We start from the raw sequence: 17,578 nt of genomic DNA, 5'->3' as shown, positions 1-17,578 counted from the left end.
GTAGTAGGTAGCTGGGGGCCAATCCCCAGATTAGTTTATAGCAGAGGCAGGAGAATTTGAATAGAATTCGTGCATCAATTGGTAACCAATGAAGGAGTTTGTAGAATGGACTAACATGATCGCTCTTCTTTAGTCCGAATATTAGACGGATGGCCGTATTTTGAACTATTCTCAATTTTCTCACATTTTTTTTAGGTATTCCCAAGTAGACAATGTTATAGTAGTCCAGGGTGGATAAAATCAGTGATTGTACCAATATTCTGAAGGATAGCGGGTCGAAGTATTTTTTTATGGTTTTCAGTTTCCAGAGGATGAAGAAACATTTTTTTGTCACCGAGTTTATGTGATCGGTCAGGGTCAGGTGGGTGTCCGGGGTGACTCCCAGTATTTTTATGGTTTTTAGTATTGGGTGATTATGGCCATTTACATGTATTGTAGTTGCGGAGATTTTTTCGTTTGGGCTAGCAAGGAAAATCTTTGTCTTTTCTGAGTTTAATTTCAGTTTGAAGTTTAAATTCCATTTTTCTATTTCGAGCATGATGGAGGAGATATGTTTTGAGTTGGTTGAGGTCACATTTGTTATTGGTATAAGTATGGAGATGTCATCTGCGTATATGTAATAGGTTCGGTTGAGCTTTTGTAAAAGGTGGCCTAGAGAAGAGATGTATATATTGAACAAGGTGGGAGATAGGGGGGAGCCTTGTGGGACTCCCGAGGGGCTTTTCCAGGGTTTAGAGTAATTTCCTTCAAGGACCACTTGATAAGATCGTTTGGTTAGGAAACCTTGGAACGAGGTCCACACTCTTCCTGATAGTCCCATTTCGTCTAGGCACCTAAGCATAGTTTTGTGGTCCACGAGATCGAAGGCACTGCTGAAGTCTAACTGTAGGATCAAGACGCTGGAACCTTGATTGAAAAGGTCGTATAGGTGGTTAAGGAGAGAGCCTAGGACTGTCTCAGTGCTGAATCCTTTTCTGAATCCAGATTGGTGGTCATTTAGGAGAGAGTACTTATCTAAGTGATTTACTAATTCCAAGTTGACCAGCCCTTTCAGCATTTTGGTGAAAAAGGGGGTACTCGCTATGGGTCTGTAGTTGGACGCCAGTGTGAGTGAGATCTTCTGGTCTTTGGGTATGGGGGTGATTAGGATGTGTCCCATATTTTCCAGGTAAGTTCCGTTTTTGAGAGAGTAAGTTGCCCAGTTAAATAGGTCCCTCTTAAATTCTGGTATTGCATCTTGCATGATCTTAGACGGGCATTCATCTAGTAGACAATTTGATTTGGAGTATTTGTTGAAGAGTGCAAGGAAGTTATTCCAATCTGGGGGCTTGAAGTGGTTCCAGCTCATATCGCCTTTGGATTCACTATTCTGCGATTTGAGATTGAGTTCGAAATTGGGTGGAGCAGGGGGTATTGAAGCTCTTAGGTCGGTGATTTTTTTCCTAAAGTGGTTGGCTAGGGTGGAGACCTCTGGGATTTGATCGTGATGGTTCTGTAGTATCTGTGTGGTGTCTGTTATTTTGCTTACTAGTTTGAATAGTTCTCTACTGTTTGTATTGGCTGTTCGCATAACTGTTATAACGCTTTTCTTTGATCCGATTTTTGTAATTTTTCATTTTTTCTTTCCATTTAATTTTATCTTCCACTTTGTCAGTTTTTTGCCATACTCTTTCCAGTTTTCTTAGATCTTGTTTGAGGGCTAGTAATTCGGCGTCATACCATTCTTTTGATGCCCTTGTGTTCTTTTTGTATGATTGAACCGAAGCTATTTGATTTAGTGTGTCTTTTGTGAATTTATCCCATCTAGTGGGGAAGTCTTGCTCTTCCTCTATTTTGGGGTGTAGTTCATAATGGGTCCAGAATTCTGTTGGATTGGTGATGTTTCTGCAGGTGACTGTTTTTTTCAAACTGGTTTTGTTTATATGTTTTGCTGTTGGGTGTTTCTTTTGCCAACATAATTCAAAATTGAAAGTATAGTGATTTGGCCATATGTTCTTAACCCAGTTTCCTGTATGGTATTGTATTTTTCTTGTGTCAGGGTCTTTGTGGGAAAAAGTGACGATGTCCATTTGGTGTCCCTTTTCGTGTGTTTCCTCTTTGTCAGGAATTCTAAAGCCCAGGGTATTTAGGAACAAATCGATTTCTGTCACTTCTGGTTTTTCCTTTTCCTCTAGGTGAACATTTATGTCACCCAGATGTATGTTGTATGGGCCTTTTATGGTATTGGATGAAAGGTATTCAAAGAATTCTTCTTTTGCACTTGACCATTTTTTGGGGGGGATGTAGAATAGTGTAGCTATTAGAGATTCTTCCAGTTCTGGGTTGGTGATCTTACAGGTGATGATTTCCATTTCTTCAGTGATTTTTTAGTCCATTCTGGTGAAAAGTAGCATTTAAGGAAGATCGCTCCTGACCCGAAAGCCCGCTAGACCACCAGGTAAGGCCGGGAAGGCGGCAGGGAGGTAAAAAATATGGGTTTTTAAATTTTCCCCCTCCTCAGAAAAAAATCGCGATTATGTGAAATCGCGAGTGCAGAAACCGCGTATGGGGAATGGAAAGTGTACAACAAATGCACAGACATTACAGACTTAAACATAGGGGAAGTGGGGAGAACTACAATAACTACAGACTTGGGAGTACTGATTGACAAGTCGATGAAGCCATCCCTGCAATGTGCGGTGGCGGCGAAAAGGGAAAACAGAATGCTAGGAATGATAAAGAAGGGGATCACAAACAGATCGGAGAAGGTTATCATGCTGCTGTACCGGGCCATGGTGCGCCCTCACCTGGAGTACTGCGTACAGCACTGGTCGCCATACACGAAGAAGGACATGATACTACTCGAAAGGGTCTAGAGAAGAGCGACCAAGATGGTATACCCTAGAGCAGGGGTGTCCAATGTCGGTCCTCGAGGGCCGCAATCCAGTCGGGTTTTCAGGATTTCCCCAATGAATATGCATGAGATCTATTTGCATGCACTGCTTTCAATGCATATTCATTGGGGAAATCCTGAAAACCCGACTGGATTGCGGCCCTCGAGGACCGACATTGGACATCCCTGCCCTAGAGGAAAGGAGAGACAGGGGAGATATGATTCAGACGTTCAAATACTTGAAGGGTATTAACGTAGAACAAAATCTTTTCCAGAGAAAGGAAAATGGTAAAAACCAGAGGACATAACTTGAGGTTGAGGGGTGGTAGATTCAGGGGCAATGTTAGGAAATTCTACTTTACAGAGAGGGTAGTGGATGCCTGGAATGTGCTCCCGAGAGAGGTGGTGGAGAGTAAAACTGTGACTGAGTTCAAAGATGAGTGGGATGAACACAGACGATTTAGAATCAGAAAATAATATTAAATATTGAACTAGGCCAGTACTGGGCAGACTTGCACGGTCTGTGTCTGTGTCTGGCCGTTTGGTAGAGGATGGGCTGGGGAGGGCTTCAATGGCTGGGAGGGTGTAGATGGGCTGGAGTAAGTCTTAACAGAGATTTCGGCAGTTGGAACCCAAGCACAGTACCGGGTAAAGCTTTGGATTCTTGCCCAGAAATAGCTAAGAAGAAAAAATTAAAAAAAAAATTTTTTTAATTGAATCAGGTTGGCCAGACTGGATGGACCATTCGGGTCTTTATCTGCCGTCATCTACTATGTTACTATGGTTAAGGAGTTGGAGGAGCTACCATACAGTGAAAGATTAGAGAAACTGGACCTCTTATCCCTCGAACAGAGGAGATTGAGAGGGGGCATGATCGAAACATTGAAGGTACTGAAGGGGATAAACTTAGTAGACAAGGACAGGTTGCTCACCCTCTCCAGGGTAGGGAGAATGAGAGGGCAATCTCTAAAGTTGAAAGGGGATAGATTCCGTACAAACGTAAGGAAGTTCTTCTTCACCCAGAGAGTGGTAGAAAGCTGGAACGCTCTTCCGGAGGCTGTTATAGGGGAAAACACCCTACAAGGATTCAAGACAAAGTTAGACAAGTTCCTGCTGAACAAAAACGTGCGCTGGTAGAGCCAGTCTCAGTTAGGACACTGGTCTTTGACCAGAGGGCCGCCGCGTAAGCGGACTTAGTTCATGATGATCAGGCGGGTTTTATTGAGGGGAGACAAACTTTTGACAATATCCGTACACTGCTTCATTTGATATGGTTTGTACAGCGTGAGAATTTACCAGCTTTGCTGTTGAGTGTCGATGCTGAAAAGGCCTTTGATCGGGTGTCCTGGCCCTTTTTGTTGAGCACTTTATCAGCAATGGGTGTTGGGGGGGAAATTTTTTTTTTTTTTAATGTCTTTATTAGCAAATTTTATATACAAAGCCTTTAGCAGCTCTCCGTATGAATGGGAGTTATACTGATAATTTTATGTTGGCACGAGGGACCAGACAGGGCTGTGCTCTTTCGCCTTTACTTTTTACATTGGCTATGGAGCCTTTGGCCTCTCATGTTCGAGCCCAGCAGAATATTCATGGTGTGGTGTGTGGTGGGCTTTCCACAAAATTGTTGATGTTTGCTGACGATGTTATTTTTACGTTAACTCACCCACGGACTTCTTTATCGGGGATCATTGATGCATTGACTCGATATGGTGAGATTTCTGGTTTCCGCACTAATATGAATAAATTGGAGATTCTTAATTTATCAGTGAACCCCAAAGATAGTGCTGTGTTGAAGGCTAGGTATCCTTTTAAGTGGGCATCTAAATGCATCCGTTACTTGGGAGTTAATTTAACGGCGCAGCCCCAATCTTTATTTGATGTTAATTTTCCGCCGCTTTTGAAATCACTTTGGGCTGATTTGGATAGATGGGAGAATACCTCCATATCTTGGTATGGTCGTATTCAGAGTGTGAAGATGTTGGTTTTACCAAAATTGCTTTATCTTTTTCAAGCTTTGCCTATTCCATTGCCGGCAACTTTCTTTCAGGGGTGGCTAGAAAAATTTTTCAATATATTTGGAAAAGTACTCTGCGGGTACCGAGGAGTGTATTGCATCAATTTCAGACCCAGGGGGGTATGGCGGTACCTTATTTACGGCGCTATGTGGCGGCTCAATAAAAGTGTTTTTTAGCTTGGTGTAAAGATCCATCGAAGAGCTGGGTTCGCTTGGAAAGAATTTTGGGCTCTGAGGAGCTGTGTCGGGTGCTGCCTTGGTTACCGATGGGGGAGGCTCGACAGCTGTTTAAAGGGGCTAATCCGTTTCTGCATCACACATTTGTGGTGTGGGCTAGAACACGGACCGTCTTTCTCGCACTAGACTTTATTATCGTAGTACCCCGTTGTGGGTGGCGGCGGATTTTTAACCTGGCAGAGTCGATCCTTGTTTTCGTGTTTGGGCTCAGCAGGGTCTTATGGATTTGGGGGATTTTGTGGAAGACGGTAAATTAGTATCATTTTCTGATTTGAGGGAGGCTTATGATTTATCGGTAAATGATCACATTTGCTATCACCAGGTGGCGTATTTTATTGGTCGCAGGGCTCTTCATGAGCTTTGCTTAGAGGAGACCCCCTTGGAGTGGGCGATTATGGAGAGTAGTAGTCAAGGGTGTATTTCTAGATTTTATAGAACTCTTATTCAACAACAGCCCCCCCCCCAATTAAATTTATCTCTGTCTGGGAGGGACTCTTAAGACTAGTTCAACCAGCTATTAATTGGGAGCGGGTATTTCTCCACTTGCTCCGTGTTTCTATAGCTAGCTCTTTGGTGGAAAATGGATACAAGATGCTGTACCAGTGGTACCTTACACCCATACGTCTCCATAAAATGTACCCACAGGTGTTAAATTTATGCTGGAGAAATTGTGGTCAGCCAGGTACTTTTCTTCACATTTGGTGGGACTGCTTGCGGGTTATCCCCTATTGGGCTATTGTCTGACATCTTACATACCACTCTTATAAGAAAAATGGGTTGTGCTCTTTTACATCTTCCGTTGGCTCCATTGCCTGCTAAAGCACATAAGCTTGTTTTATCTTTACTGCTGCTAGACCTTTATTGGCAGCCCATTGGAAACAGCCTTTTCCCCCAGGTCGGATTCACCTATTCCAGAAAGTGGACTTTATTTTTCGTATGTCTAAATTGACTGCTTTGTTACATAATCGTCTTACCCCCTTTTGTAAGGTGTGGGATCCCTATATTAGATGGTGAGAAAGTTCCTCATGACCTATGATTAGTAATATATTCGTTATTTGCAATCTTTTCTATTGCTATTGTTTGCATTACTGACCCTGGGGTGGGGGAGGGAAGGATGGTTTGGTTTTTTATTGGATGTATTCTTGTGCATTGTACTGAAGAGTTACGGTACAACATTCTGTGTTATTGAGAATATGGGGGGTAGAGAGGGACTGTTTAATCTGGATTTTTGATTTTCTATTTGTTATACCTCTGAGGCTTTGTATTTCTTCTGAAAAACTTTCAATAAAAATGCTTTCTCACGCTATGGAAACTTTGTACCATTAGCTCTATGAACGTGGAGATGATGTGGTATACAAACCTAAGGATTAGATTAGATTAGATTAAACAGTACTTCGATTTCTTTTCCTTTCGACTGCTGGTTCAATTCCTAATCTTAAGTACCTTAGACTACTGAATATTATATATTTGGGATCTCTCAAGAAAACCATCAAACGACTGAGGGTCATCCAAAATCCTGCAGTCCGTCTCATTTATGGCCTCAAGAAATCAGACCATGTAAGCCCATATTACAAAAAACTACACTGGCTGCCTGTGGAAGCAAGGGTCATTTCTAAGTTTGCTTGCTTTTGCTTCAAAACCATGACAGGTTCATCCCCATCCTATCTGTCTCACCAATTTGAATTCCCAGGCACAACTAATACACACAGTTTCTACTTGTTCGCTTTTCCATCCCTAAAGGGCTGCACCTACAAGAGATTCCTCGATAGAACACTATAATTCCAAGCAGGCAAATGGAGCAAATGTTTAACCAACTTCATCTCAAATGCACTTTCGCACCAAACGTTTAGGAAGTCAATAAAAACTTATCTCTTTGACAAATTTCTCTGACCCCACTTCAACCTGATGTACTTCCAAAACACTTCCAGATAAACCTGACTAAACTTAGCATGCCAATGTAATTTCGAAAGTTCTCTGTAATGTCGCTGTCTGTATACAGTCTCTTCCCTTGTAAACCGCTTAGAACTGTTTGTGGTATGGCAGTATATAAAAATAAAATTATTATTATTATAAGGGGAGCAGCCGAGTTTCCATGCCATATGTTGTGTAGGACACATGATATTTTGAAGTTTATCCGGGATGATATAGGAAGCCAGTGTAGTAGTTTGAGGAAGGTCAAGATCGAATCATATTTCTTTAGGTTGAAAATCAGTCTTGGAGATGCTTCTTACGCCAAAGGAATTGTCCTGGAAAAAGTTGGTGTAGAGGCTAACAGCTCAACTCTGCTATCAGGAAGTGTGTCAGAGTGCAGCTGATCAAGAACAGCAAGAAAATTACAGCTTTTGTTCCCAATGATGGTTATTTGAACTCCATTGCTGGTTTTGGCCGTGTCGGTTTTGTAGTTGGTGACATTCCTGGTGTCTGGTTCAAAGTTGTGAAAGTGGCTGTTTCCCTGTTAGCCTTATACGAAGGCAAGAAAGAGAGGCCAAGATCATAAACTAATTCTAATGCTAATAAAACTCTTCCTTTCAAAAAAATTAAGAAAATCAGTCTTACTGCTGTGTTCTGGATGAGATGAAGTAGGTTCATTAGTGTGCTGTTGATACACGAGTAGACAGAATTGCAGTAGTCCAGTTGAGGCAGGACCATCATCTGGATGATCAGTGCAAAGTGATGTGGATGAAAGTATGGCCTAGTGAGTCGTAGTTGCCTCATTGTGTAGATGGTCTTTTTCTGAAGATTTGAGATTTGTGGTTCCATCGTGAGGGTGTCATCCATTATACAGCCGAGGACTTTAGTGGATTTTTCCATTGTGATGGTGATGCCACACTGAAGGATGACATTTTTTTTTTTTTGAGTTTTAAACTGTTTATTGAAAAAATGCAAAAGACATACATAATAGAAAACATTCCAAAATCACTGGTACAGAGCAATCAGTTGAAACAGCACTCTTCGTAACAATGCCAAGCAATAGCAGGAGAACAGAGCAGTACCAGGATCTAAACCCCCTATTCTAAATCTCCCATGTATCCCCCCCACCCCCAAATAGCATATACAATCAACAGTGGAAAGAAGCCAAAGAATGTGAAGCAGAACATGGGGTACAGAGGTATAAAAAGGAAAAAAAAGAAAGAAAGAAATAATGGGGAATATGAAAGCAGGTTAACCATCCCGTCTAGTCGTCCAGGCAAAATAGGGTTTCCACCGATGCATGAACAGACCCAAAGTGTGCTGGCATATGGCAGTCAACTGAGACATACGAAATACGTAATCCATTTTGGTAACCACCTGCAATTTGGATGGGAGAACATCTTGACGCCATGCTGCAGCCAAAGCCAATCGTGCAGCGGTAACCAATGGGGCAATGAGAGAAGAAAATCGGGAGGGGACTCCCTGTGGCAACAAATTTAACAATGCACACCCCCGCTCCTTAACCATGAGCACCCCACAAATGTCCGATAGAACCGAAAATACCATATCCCAAAAGGGACCCACCTTTGGACAAGCCCACCAAATGTGTTCAAACGTTCCTGAGGCTCCACAGTTACGCCAACAATCATCCGGGAGAGCGGGATTAATCCTATGCAGTCTTTCAGGCGTGTAGTACCAGCAGTATAGCATTTTATAGCCATTTTCCACCATATTGCTGGCAACAAATGGTTTAAGGAGAGAGCGGAGAATACGTTTCCACTGTAGAGGAGTAAAGGTTCGGCCCAAAAGATCTTCCCAATATGCAAAATAACGCCTGGGTGGATTATCATGCGAAAGAAGTAACCCATATAATCTAGAGATACATCCTCTCCCACTCGAAGCCTCCCATACTGTATTCCAAGCTTCCGAATCCACAAGAAGATCCGGCAAGGCCCTTCGACTGAGGAAATCAACCACCTGATTATATTGTAACAAATCCGCTCCCCTTATACCATATTCCTCTTGCAAATGAGATGGCGGAATCAAAGCACCATCCACCATAAACTGTCCCAAGGTACACAGCCCCCCCGCTTCCCAAGATCGAAAACGGGAATCAAAGTTGCCAGGCAAAAACCCCTCTGCAATCCTCACTGGTGTCTGAGAGAAATATACCCTACCGGGGAACAACTTCTCCCGAAACAACAGCCACACACGCAAAATTACCCCTATCACCGGATTGACCCTGCGAGCCATCACCCGAAGCTTATGCAAAGCATACCACGGTACGGAACGTAAGGAAATATCACCTAAAAACCAGGCATCCAGTTGTACCCAGGTCCTATGGGGCTCTTGCTGCCAAGTCAATAAGTATCACAGCTGGGCTGCCAGATAATAATAATAAAAATGGGGAACCGCCATTCCTCCCCTATCCCGTGATTGAAATAACATTTAATGACTAACCCATGGAGGTCTCCGCTTCCAAATATAAGAGAAAAGCATTCGATGTAAATGATCAAAAAATGTCCTGGGGAGAAAAATTGGCAGCGCTGTGAAAAAGTAAAGAAAACGCGGCAATACCATCATTTTAATCACGTGAACCCTCCCCATCCATGAAATAGAAAGTTTTTCCCACCGTTCTAAATCCTCCCTCACCTGTTGTAATAATCGGGGATAGTTAGCATCATATAAAGAAGACAATTTTGCCGTAAGATGAATACTCAAATACTTCAATGAGGAGGTCGTCCATCGAAAAGGAAAACGGTGTTGCAGATCCACACGATCTTGATCTCCGACGGTGAGATTAAGAATTTCGGATTTAGCCATATTAACTTTGATGCCCGAGACCATGCCATAGTCAGCCAAAGCCGTCACTATCCCCTGAAGAGACTCCCCTGGATTGCGAAGCATGAGAAGAATATCATCTGCAAAAAGAAGTATTTTCTGTTCTTGTCCTCCACTAACGATACCCTCTATATTAGTACACTCTCGCACCCTCTGAGCAAACGGTTCCATAGCTAGCACAAAGAGGAGAGGCGACAGAGCACACCCCTGTCTCGTACCTCTAGCAAGCTCGAATTCAGCACAATATGCACCATTCACCTTAAGAGAGGCTAAAGGCCTAACATACAAAGAGCGAACCCAATCCAGATATTGACCCGATATTCCCATAGATGATAACGTCCTAAACAGGAAAGGCCAGGAGACCCTATCAAAGGCCTTCTCTGCGTCTATTCCTAAAATCAAAGCGGGGTCTTGACATGCCGTCGCGGAATTAACAATATGAAACACTCTGCGAAGATTATCAAACGTCTGTCGACCCTGAACAAAACCCGCCTGATCACCCTGTACCAATTCACCCAAATAATGCTGTAGACGACGAGCCAGCACGCCCGTAAAGATTTTATAATCCGTGCCAAGTAGTGATATAGGACGATACGACGCTCTATCAGAAGGGTCCTTTCCGGGTTTCAACAGTAACGTCACCCCCGCTAATCTCCACGACCAAGGCAATTCCTCTCCCCCCGATAGACTATTAAAGAATTCCGTAAGCGGCTTAACCAAAAGTGAGCTAAAACATTTATAAAATTTATTGGAAAAACCATCCAGACCAGGCGCCTTTCCCAAAGGCAAAGCCTTAATAACTAAAAGCGTTTCCTCCTCCTCTATAAGCCGAGATAGCCAATTCGCCTGTTCCAAAGATAGTTTAGAAAGCGACACTTGAGCCAAATAATCATCCATCTCCTGGTCCTGTACCAGTTCCTCCTCCCTGTATAACTCAGTAAAGTATTGAGTGAGGACATCCCCAATGTCGCCTGAGGAGTTATGCAACATACCATCCGGGCTCTTTAATTGAAAAATATAATTTTGTTGGCGCTGTTTACGAAGCTTATGAGCCAAAAGACGCCCCGCCTTATTACCTGATTCAAAATACCTTTGCTTCAAAAATTCAAGTCTCTGCAAAATATCCTTCAACTCTAACTCCTGAAGAGTCCCCTTCACTTTTCGGATCTGACTCAACACTTCACCATTCCCCCCAGGCCTCCTATGTTGAGCCTCCAAATTCCGCAGTTGAACCCTAAGCTCACACTCTTGTTGAAGTCTCTCTTTCCGACGAAACGCCGCCAATGATATGATCCTTCCCCTCATGACACATTTAAGTCCCTCCCAAAACAGGACTGGAGATATCTCTTCCGTAAAATTAAATTGAATATATTCTTTAAGATTATCCACAAGCTGAGAGACATTAACCGGATCCAACAGAAGTCCTTCATTCATACGCCAAAAGCGCTTACCATGACTCCCCGCTTTACGCAACAACGAAAACCAGACCGGGGAATGATCAGACCACATCCGAGATGCCATATCCACCTCATCCACCCATAGCAATAGTTCCGCAGAAACCCCCCAAAAATCAATTCGTGAGTAGGAATTATGCACCTCAGAAAAATAAGAATAATCCCGCTCTCCAGGATTGCGATGACGCCAAGGATCAGTCAAGCCCCATTGACGAAAAAGGTACAATAATTTTTTTCTATCCTGATGACCATAGGACACACCACCCGCAGAATTGTCCAAAGATGGGTCCCAGGTTAAATTAAAATCCCCCCCAGGACCACATGACCTTCTACCAAATTCTGAATCACCCGTCCCAATGATTCAAAAAATGAACCCTGCTCCTTATTAGGAGCATAAATATTAACACAGGTAAAAAGTTCCTCCTGAATAGTAACTTTAACAATAATATAATGCCCCAATTTATCCTGAACTACCTTATGCACGACAGGAGCCAAGTCCTGTGCTATAAAAATTCCCACCCCATTTTTTCTGCCTGCTACTGAATTAGAGGCCAGATACATATGTGGGTATTTCTTATGATGGAGATAGTGTTCATGCAACGGTCGGAAATGGGTCTCCTGTATGAATCCCACTCCCACCTTCAAACGTATTGCTTCCTTAAACAATAATTGACGCTTCCTGGGAACATTTAATCCCCTCACATTAAATGACATCCATCGTACCATAGTATAACCATCTATAGAAGCCAACTGTATGCCTCCAAAAACCCCCCCAGTACACAAAACAAAAATCTCCGATCCACATAATCCACTGCTGATACAACCACTGAAAAACACTATTCAATATCCCAACCCCCTCCCCTGCAACAACCCAACCCAACCCCAACTCCAAACCTAACCCACCCCCCCCCCCCAGAAACCACACCTACAATGAACTTCCAAAACCCCCCCTCCTCCCCTAGCTACCGTCAAAGTCCCCTGCAATCGCTCAGAACCCACCCCACCGCTCAAACAGTCCCCATTCAAACAAAGCCAACCATTCACCAATACTCAAACCCAGCTGGAAAAAGAACCCCCGACCATTAGAGATCCCCCAGTATACCCACCCCTATGCAAAGAGTAGATCAAACTGGATCACACAACAGTGAGCCCCACCACACACTGAAAACCCACAATCATGCAGGAAACTTCAAGTAGGTAAAGTCACTGCAGCCACATCAGAATTGCGCTGAAGTCGCTGTCCACTCTTTTCACCTCGGCGCCATCTGGACTGGCTCACACTACCACTGCGCTGAGGTAGGGCCCCTGCCGGGTGAGCCTCCTCCACCGACCACAGTGCGGCTTGTTGCAGCAATAGCTTAGCCTCCTCAGGGGTCGAGACTTTATGGACTTGATTTTGCAAAGGGAAAGTTAATCCAAACGGATAGTTCCATTTATATCGAATTTGATGAGCCATCAAACACTTAGTAACATCCCGAAATTCCCTCCGCTTCCTGAGGGTAAGGGCAGACATATCAGCATACAATTCAACCTTGGCTCCTTCCCAGTCTATATGTCCCACTCTCCGTGCCGCCGCCAATACCTGTTCCTTTAAAGGAAACCGATGAAAACAGGCTATAAGATCTTGCGGACGGTTCAGAAGTGTAGTCCCCACAGCCCGATGTACTCTCTCAAACTCCAGAGTAGGGGGGGTCACCGTAGGATCATCAATTTGTAAGAATTTTTCACAGATAGCGCGCATGGTGTTTTCCATCTTCAATGAGCCACTGCGCTCCGGCACTCCACGGGCTCGCAAGTTGTTACGCCGGGCCCTATTTTCCATATCCTCAGCCTTCAATAAGAGCTCCTCATACTTATCCTCCAGTCCCTTGCAGTGCTGTTGTAACTGTAAAATGTCACCATCATGATCAATAACACGCTCCTCAAAATCATTTAGTTTTTGGCCCATATCCACCACCGTTTTCCGCAACGCTGAAACATCAGAGTGCAATTCCTTCTGCATCACCATCATCGTGTTTTTTAGATCAGCAACGCTGAAACATCAGAGTGCAATTCCTTCTGCATCACCATCATCGTGTTTTTTAGATCAGCAAACCAACCTTGTAATTCTATTCGGGACACTGGCAGGTCCACCTCAGGGGACCCTCCCTGTAGGCGATCGGGAACCAATGATCGCTAATTAAAGCTGGGTGAAGAGGAGCTCGTTTCTCACACCGCCATCACCCGGATGACGTCACCGGAAGTCTCGAAGGATGACATTTGTTACGATGTTTTGTTGCTTTGTGTGAAAGTATATGGCTTTGGTTTTAGTTTGTTGATGGTTGCCCAGGGTTGGACTTTTGCTTTATTGTTTGAGATTATTTCAGAGATGTTTGGATGGTTGCAGGTTATGGGAATGAGAAGAAGTATGTCATCAATATAGGCTAGAATGGTTTCATCTTCCAGCTCGATGTTCCCTAGTGAATATATTAAACAGAATTGGGGATAGCGGGGATCCATGTGAGACACCATAGAAAGCCTTCCAGGGGTTAGAGCAGGGGTCTCCAAAGTCCCTCCTTGAGGGCCGAATCCAGTCGGGTTTTCAGGATTTTCCCAATGAATATGCATTGAAAGCAGTGCATTCACTTAGATCTCATGCATATTCATCCTGAAAACCCAACTGGATTTGGCCCTCAAGGAGGGACTTTGGAGACCCCTGGGTTAGAGTATACTTCATCCTTTTTGACCATGTAATCACGATTTTGTAGCACATCAGTGAACCATTTCAGAATCATCCCTGTTAAACCGATTTTCGGAGCAGTTGATTGTCCACCGAGTCAAAGGCAGCAGAGATATCGAACTGAAGTAGTATTTCTTATTTACCAGTGCTCAGCAGTTGCTTGCTTTTTGTGGTTAGCTGTGCTGTTTTCTAAATCCATATTGGGATGGATGAAAGCCAGAGTACTGCTCGATGTATGAGGTAAGCTGTTTGCTAATGTGGGTCTCAAGGATTTTGGTGAGAACAGGAATACCAGCAATTGGTCTGTAGTTTGACGCTATGGAGAGATCTGCTTGAGCTGTTTTCGGTATGGGGGTTAAGGCTATTTTACCCATTTCTTTGGGTAGGTGATCCTGGCTCAGGGAGCTATTTAGGAGGTTTGTGAGCCAAGATTTGATGGGGAGCAGCAGTAGGGAGATATGCTGGGCATTTGTTTATGGGGTTGCTACATGGGGATAGTTTAGATATCAGGTTTTTAGTGTTAGTGAAGGTGGTCCAGATTTGGTCAGCTTTTATGGGGTTATAGCTTGCAGGGATGGGATAGGGATGGAGAAAGATCTCAAGAGAACAGGGACAAATTTGTCTCCATGTCATTCTCTAGCACTGATGGACAGCAAGACCCTCGTGGTCTCATTTGTGTTCATCACACGAGACAAACAATCAAAATTATTTTTATAACGATGGCCCACTGCTGCTAATAGATGAGGAGAAAAAAGTGGAACCAGGCCCTGGACTTTCAGGAGTATAAAATATTAAAGTTTATTGGTGTTGCAAAACAAATTAAAAATATGTCATAAAAATCAGACAGATGCCAACAGTTAAAAAACATAAAAATTGTAATGTCTATGAAGTGAACAGACCCTACACGTTCCGTATTTCGGCAATGAATTGCCTTCCTCAGGGGTCCTTAGCACAGTGGACTAAAAATCAGGCAGCATCGTGCCGGAAAAAGTCTTTAAAAAGATCCGACCTACGGCGTGGGAACATTTTAAAGACTTTTTCTGGAACAAATAACACTGTCAGTGAATTTGCCCAACAGTACACACCACAATGCTGCCTGATTTTTTAGCCCACTGTACTAAGGACATTACAATTTTTTTTTTTTAACTGTTGGCATCTGTCTGATTTTTATGACATTGTGTTTTTAATTTGTTTTGCAACACCAATAAATTTTGATATTTTATACTCCTGAAAGTCCAGGACCTGGTTCCACTTTTTCTCCTCATCCATTGACTTTTGTGATACCAAGGTCCCTTGCTGTGGGTAGTAGGACCGCCATTAGGGCTTAGACCACCCCACAGTGTCGTTTGTTTCTCATTCCACTGCTGCTAATAAACATGCAAATTAATCCATTACCCAGTGAGAGCAGGATCTGATAGTTCTCCTCCATCACCTCCCTGTAGAGCTGCTTCTGCTCTTCATTTAAATACTCCCACTCCTCCTGGGAGAAAGAGATAGCGATGTCCTCAAACTTCACCTGCATCTGAAATAGAAACCAGAAACACACTCAGCATCTTGCGATGGAGTGGAGGAAAATGTACTGGATGTTCATAATTTACATTCCCAGAATAGTTCTGTTTCAGAAGAGCTGCCAGTGCTGGGGCTCAGTGAGGCAGAGGGAGATGCTTTGGGGTATATATAGAGCAGCGGTCTCAAACATGCGGCCCATGGGCCTCTCCAGGTCTATTTTGCAGCCTGCAGTCTGGACACGATCAAGACAGCATTTCTCTTCCCCCTTCCCTTCCTTTTGGAGCAGCAGCGTGTCTGGCTGGCTGGCTCAGTCGATCGTTCAGTTCAAAGCCGCGGGTTGGTGGCTCCTCACGCTATCCACTCCTGCATCGGAAGCCTCTCTGACGTCACAACATCAGAGAGGCTTCAGACACAGGCACAGATTTCGCGAGGAGCCGCCACACCTGGCTTTGAACGGAACGATCGACTGAGCCGGCCAGACACGCTGCTGCTCCACCAGGAAGGGAACGGAAGGGGAGGTGAAAGGGAAATGCTCTGCTGCATAGGAAAGGGAGACCCTAGGGAAATGCTGCTCTGCTGCTGTACAGGGAAAGGGATAGGGAGGGAAAGGGAAAGAGAAATGCCTCTCCTGCACAGGAAAGGGGGAAGGGAAATGCTGCTTCTGTTGCTGCTGTACCCAATTGGGGAAAGAGAAGGAAGGAAAGAGAAGGGAGAGGAACAAGAGAAGCCAAGTTCATGGGTGCGAGGGAAGGAAAGGAGATATCAGACCATGGAGGGGGAGGGAGAGATGCCAGGGTATGGGGGAAGGGAAGGAGACAGATGCCAGACCAGGGGAAAGGAAGGAATGAGATACCAGACCATGGAAATAGGACGGAAGAAGAGAGATAGAAAGGGAAGGTAAGACATGGAAACGTAGATTTTGAAAAGAAAGCAGAAAAATTGAATATTAAGTTAATGCCAAAGATGGATTCAAGGCAGAACGTGAAGACGGAGAGAAAAACAAAGGACAAGAAGGCCCTGGAAACATAGTTGAAAGCACAGAAAAATAAAGTCACCAGACAACAAAGGTAGGGAAAATGTGTCAATTTTGAGAAAGAAAAGATATTAAACTTTAAATGTGAGGGCTGCAGAAAAAATAGTTGTCTTATTAAAGAAATGACAATTTTGCATAAGGTAAAACTCTTTATAGTTTATATATCTTTCCTTTTAAATTGTTAAAGGAAAGTTTTATAAACTATAAAGAGTTTTACCTCATGCAAAATTGTCATTTCTTTAATAAGACATTAACTATTTTTTCTAAGTACCTACAAATCCAAAATGTGGCCCTACAAAGGGTTTGAGTTGGAGACCACTGATATAGAGTATTTCATGGGCACATAAGAGCCAATCCCAGAGGAGGGTTCTGGGCACTGAAGGGTTTCTGGGTTGGTCTCTCTCCTTTCAACAAGACCCACCTGGGCAGAAGCTCCTGCAGCCATTTCCCAGGATCAGGCTTTGCCTCTTGCAGTGATCGGGAACCGGAAGTTTCGGCTCAATAGCAGGAAGAAGACAAGACTCGTTTCCTGGAGGTTGATGACATCACGAAAGGGGCGGTGCTTGAAACCGAGAGGATTCCTTATTGGCTCTACCCCTTTCAAGAGCTGATTGGTCAGACAGTTGCTGGGGTGGAAGAGTAGTGAGGGGAGGATTTTCAGCTCCTGGCACTCATTCGTCAGAATGGTGCAGGAAGGGAAATACAGTTAGTGGCCTCCCCGTGAAGCTCCGCCCTGACAGAGTTGGGAGGCTGGCGACGTCACAAGGGAGAAGGGCGGAGCTTCACGCCGAAGGCTCTGCCCCTTGTGGTGCTGATTGGTCAGAATGGTGCAGGGACGGAAATACAGTAAGTAGTCTTCCCGTGGAGCTCCGCCCCATTTGTGACGTCATCGAATTTGGGGCGAAGCCGAGGAGTTTTGGTCTGACAGAGTTGGGAGAAGGCTGGTGACGTGAAGGACTGAGCTTCACGCCAAAGGCTCGGCCCCTTT

The 17,578-nt window shown here is 44.0% G+C and overlaps 2 protein-coding genes across 4 annotated transcripts in view; one reads left to right on the top strand and one right to left on the bottom strand.

Annotated features, from left to right (window-relative positions):
* The window catches only part of LOC117355257 (gastrula zinc finger protein XlCGF26.1-like), a 31,446-nt gene extending 14,153 nt beyond the window's left edge, over positions 1 to 17,293 (bottom strand). For 2 of the 3 annotated variants that reach the window (XM_033933554.1, XM_033933555.1), the window contains exons 1-2: positions 17,012 to 17,292; positions 15,444 to 15,570 (exon numbers count right to left, since the gene is read on the bottom strand). In XM_033933554.1, coding sequence (XP_033789445.1) covers positions 15,444 to 15,570; positions 17,012 to 17,035 — 151 coding nt within the window. In that variant the 5' untranslated portion in view covers positions 17,036 to 17,292. Of the gene's footprint in view, positions 1 to 15,443; positions 15,571 to 17,011 lie in introns of all 3 variants that reach the window. The other variant, XM_033933556.1, reaches the window with a different exon arrangement.
* The window catches only part of LOC117355249 (zinc finger protein 420-like), an 818,521-nt gene that overhangs the window by 385,526 nt on the left and 415,417 nt on the right, over positions 1 to 17,578 (top strand). The gene's annotated exons all lie outside the window — the stretch shown is intronic.

This window comes from Geotrypetes seraphini, chromosome 2, assembly GCF_902459505.1.
Source record: "Geotrypetes seraphini chromosome 2, aGeoSer1.1, whole genome shotgun sequence".
NCBI classification, from domain to species: Eukaryota; Metazoa; Chordata; class Amphibia; order Gymnophiona; family Dermophiidae; genus Geotrypetes; species Geotrypetes seraphini.
This window is presented reverse-complemented; position numbering and strand designations above follow the sequence as displayed.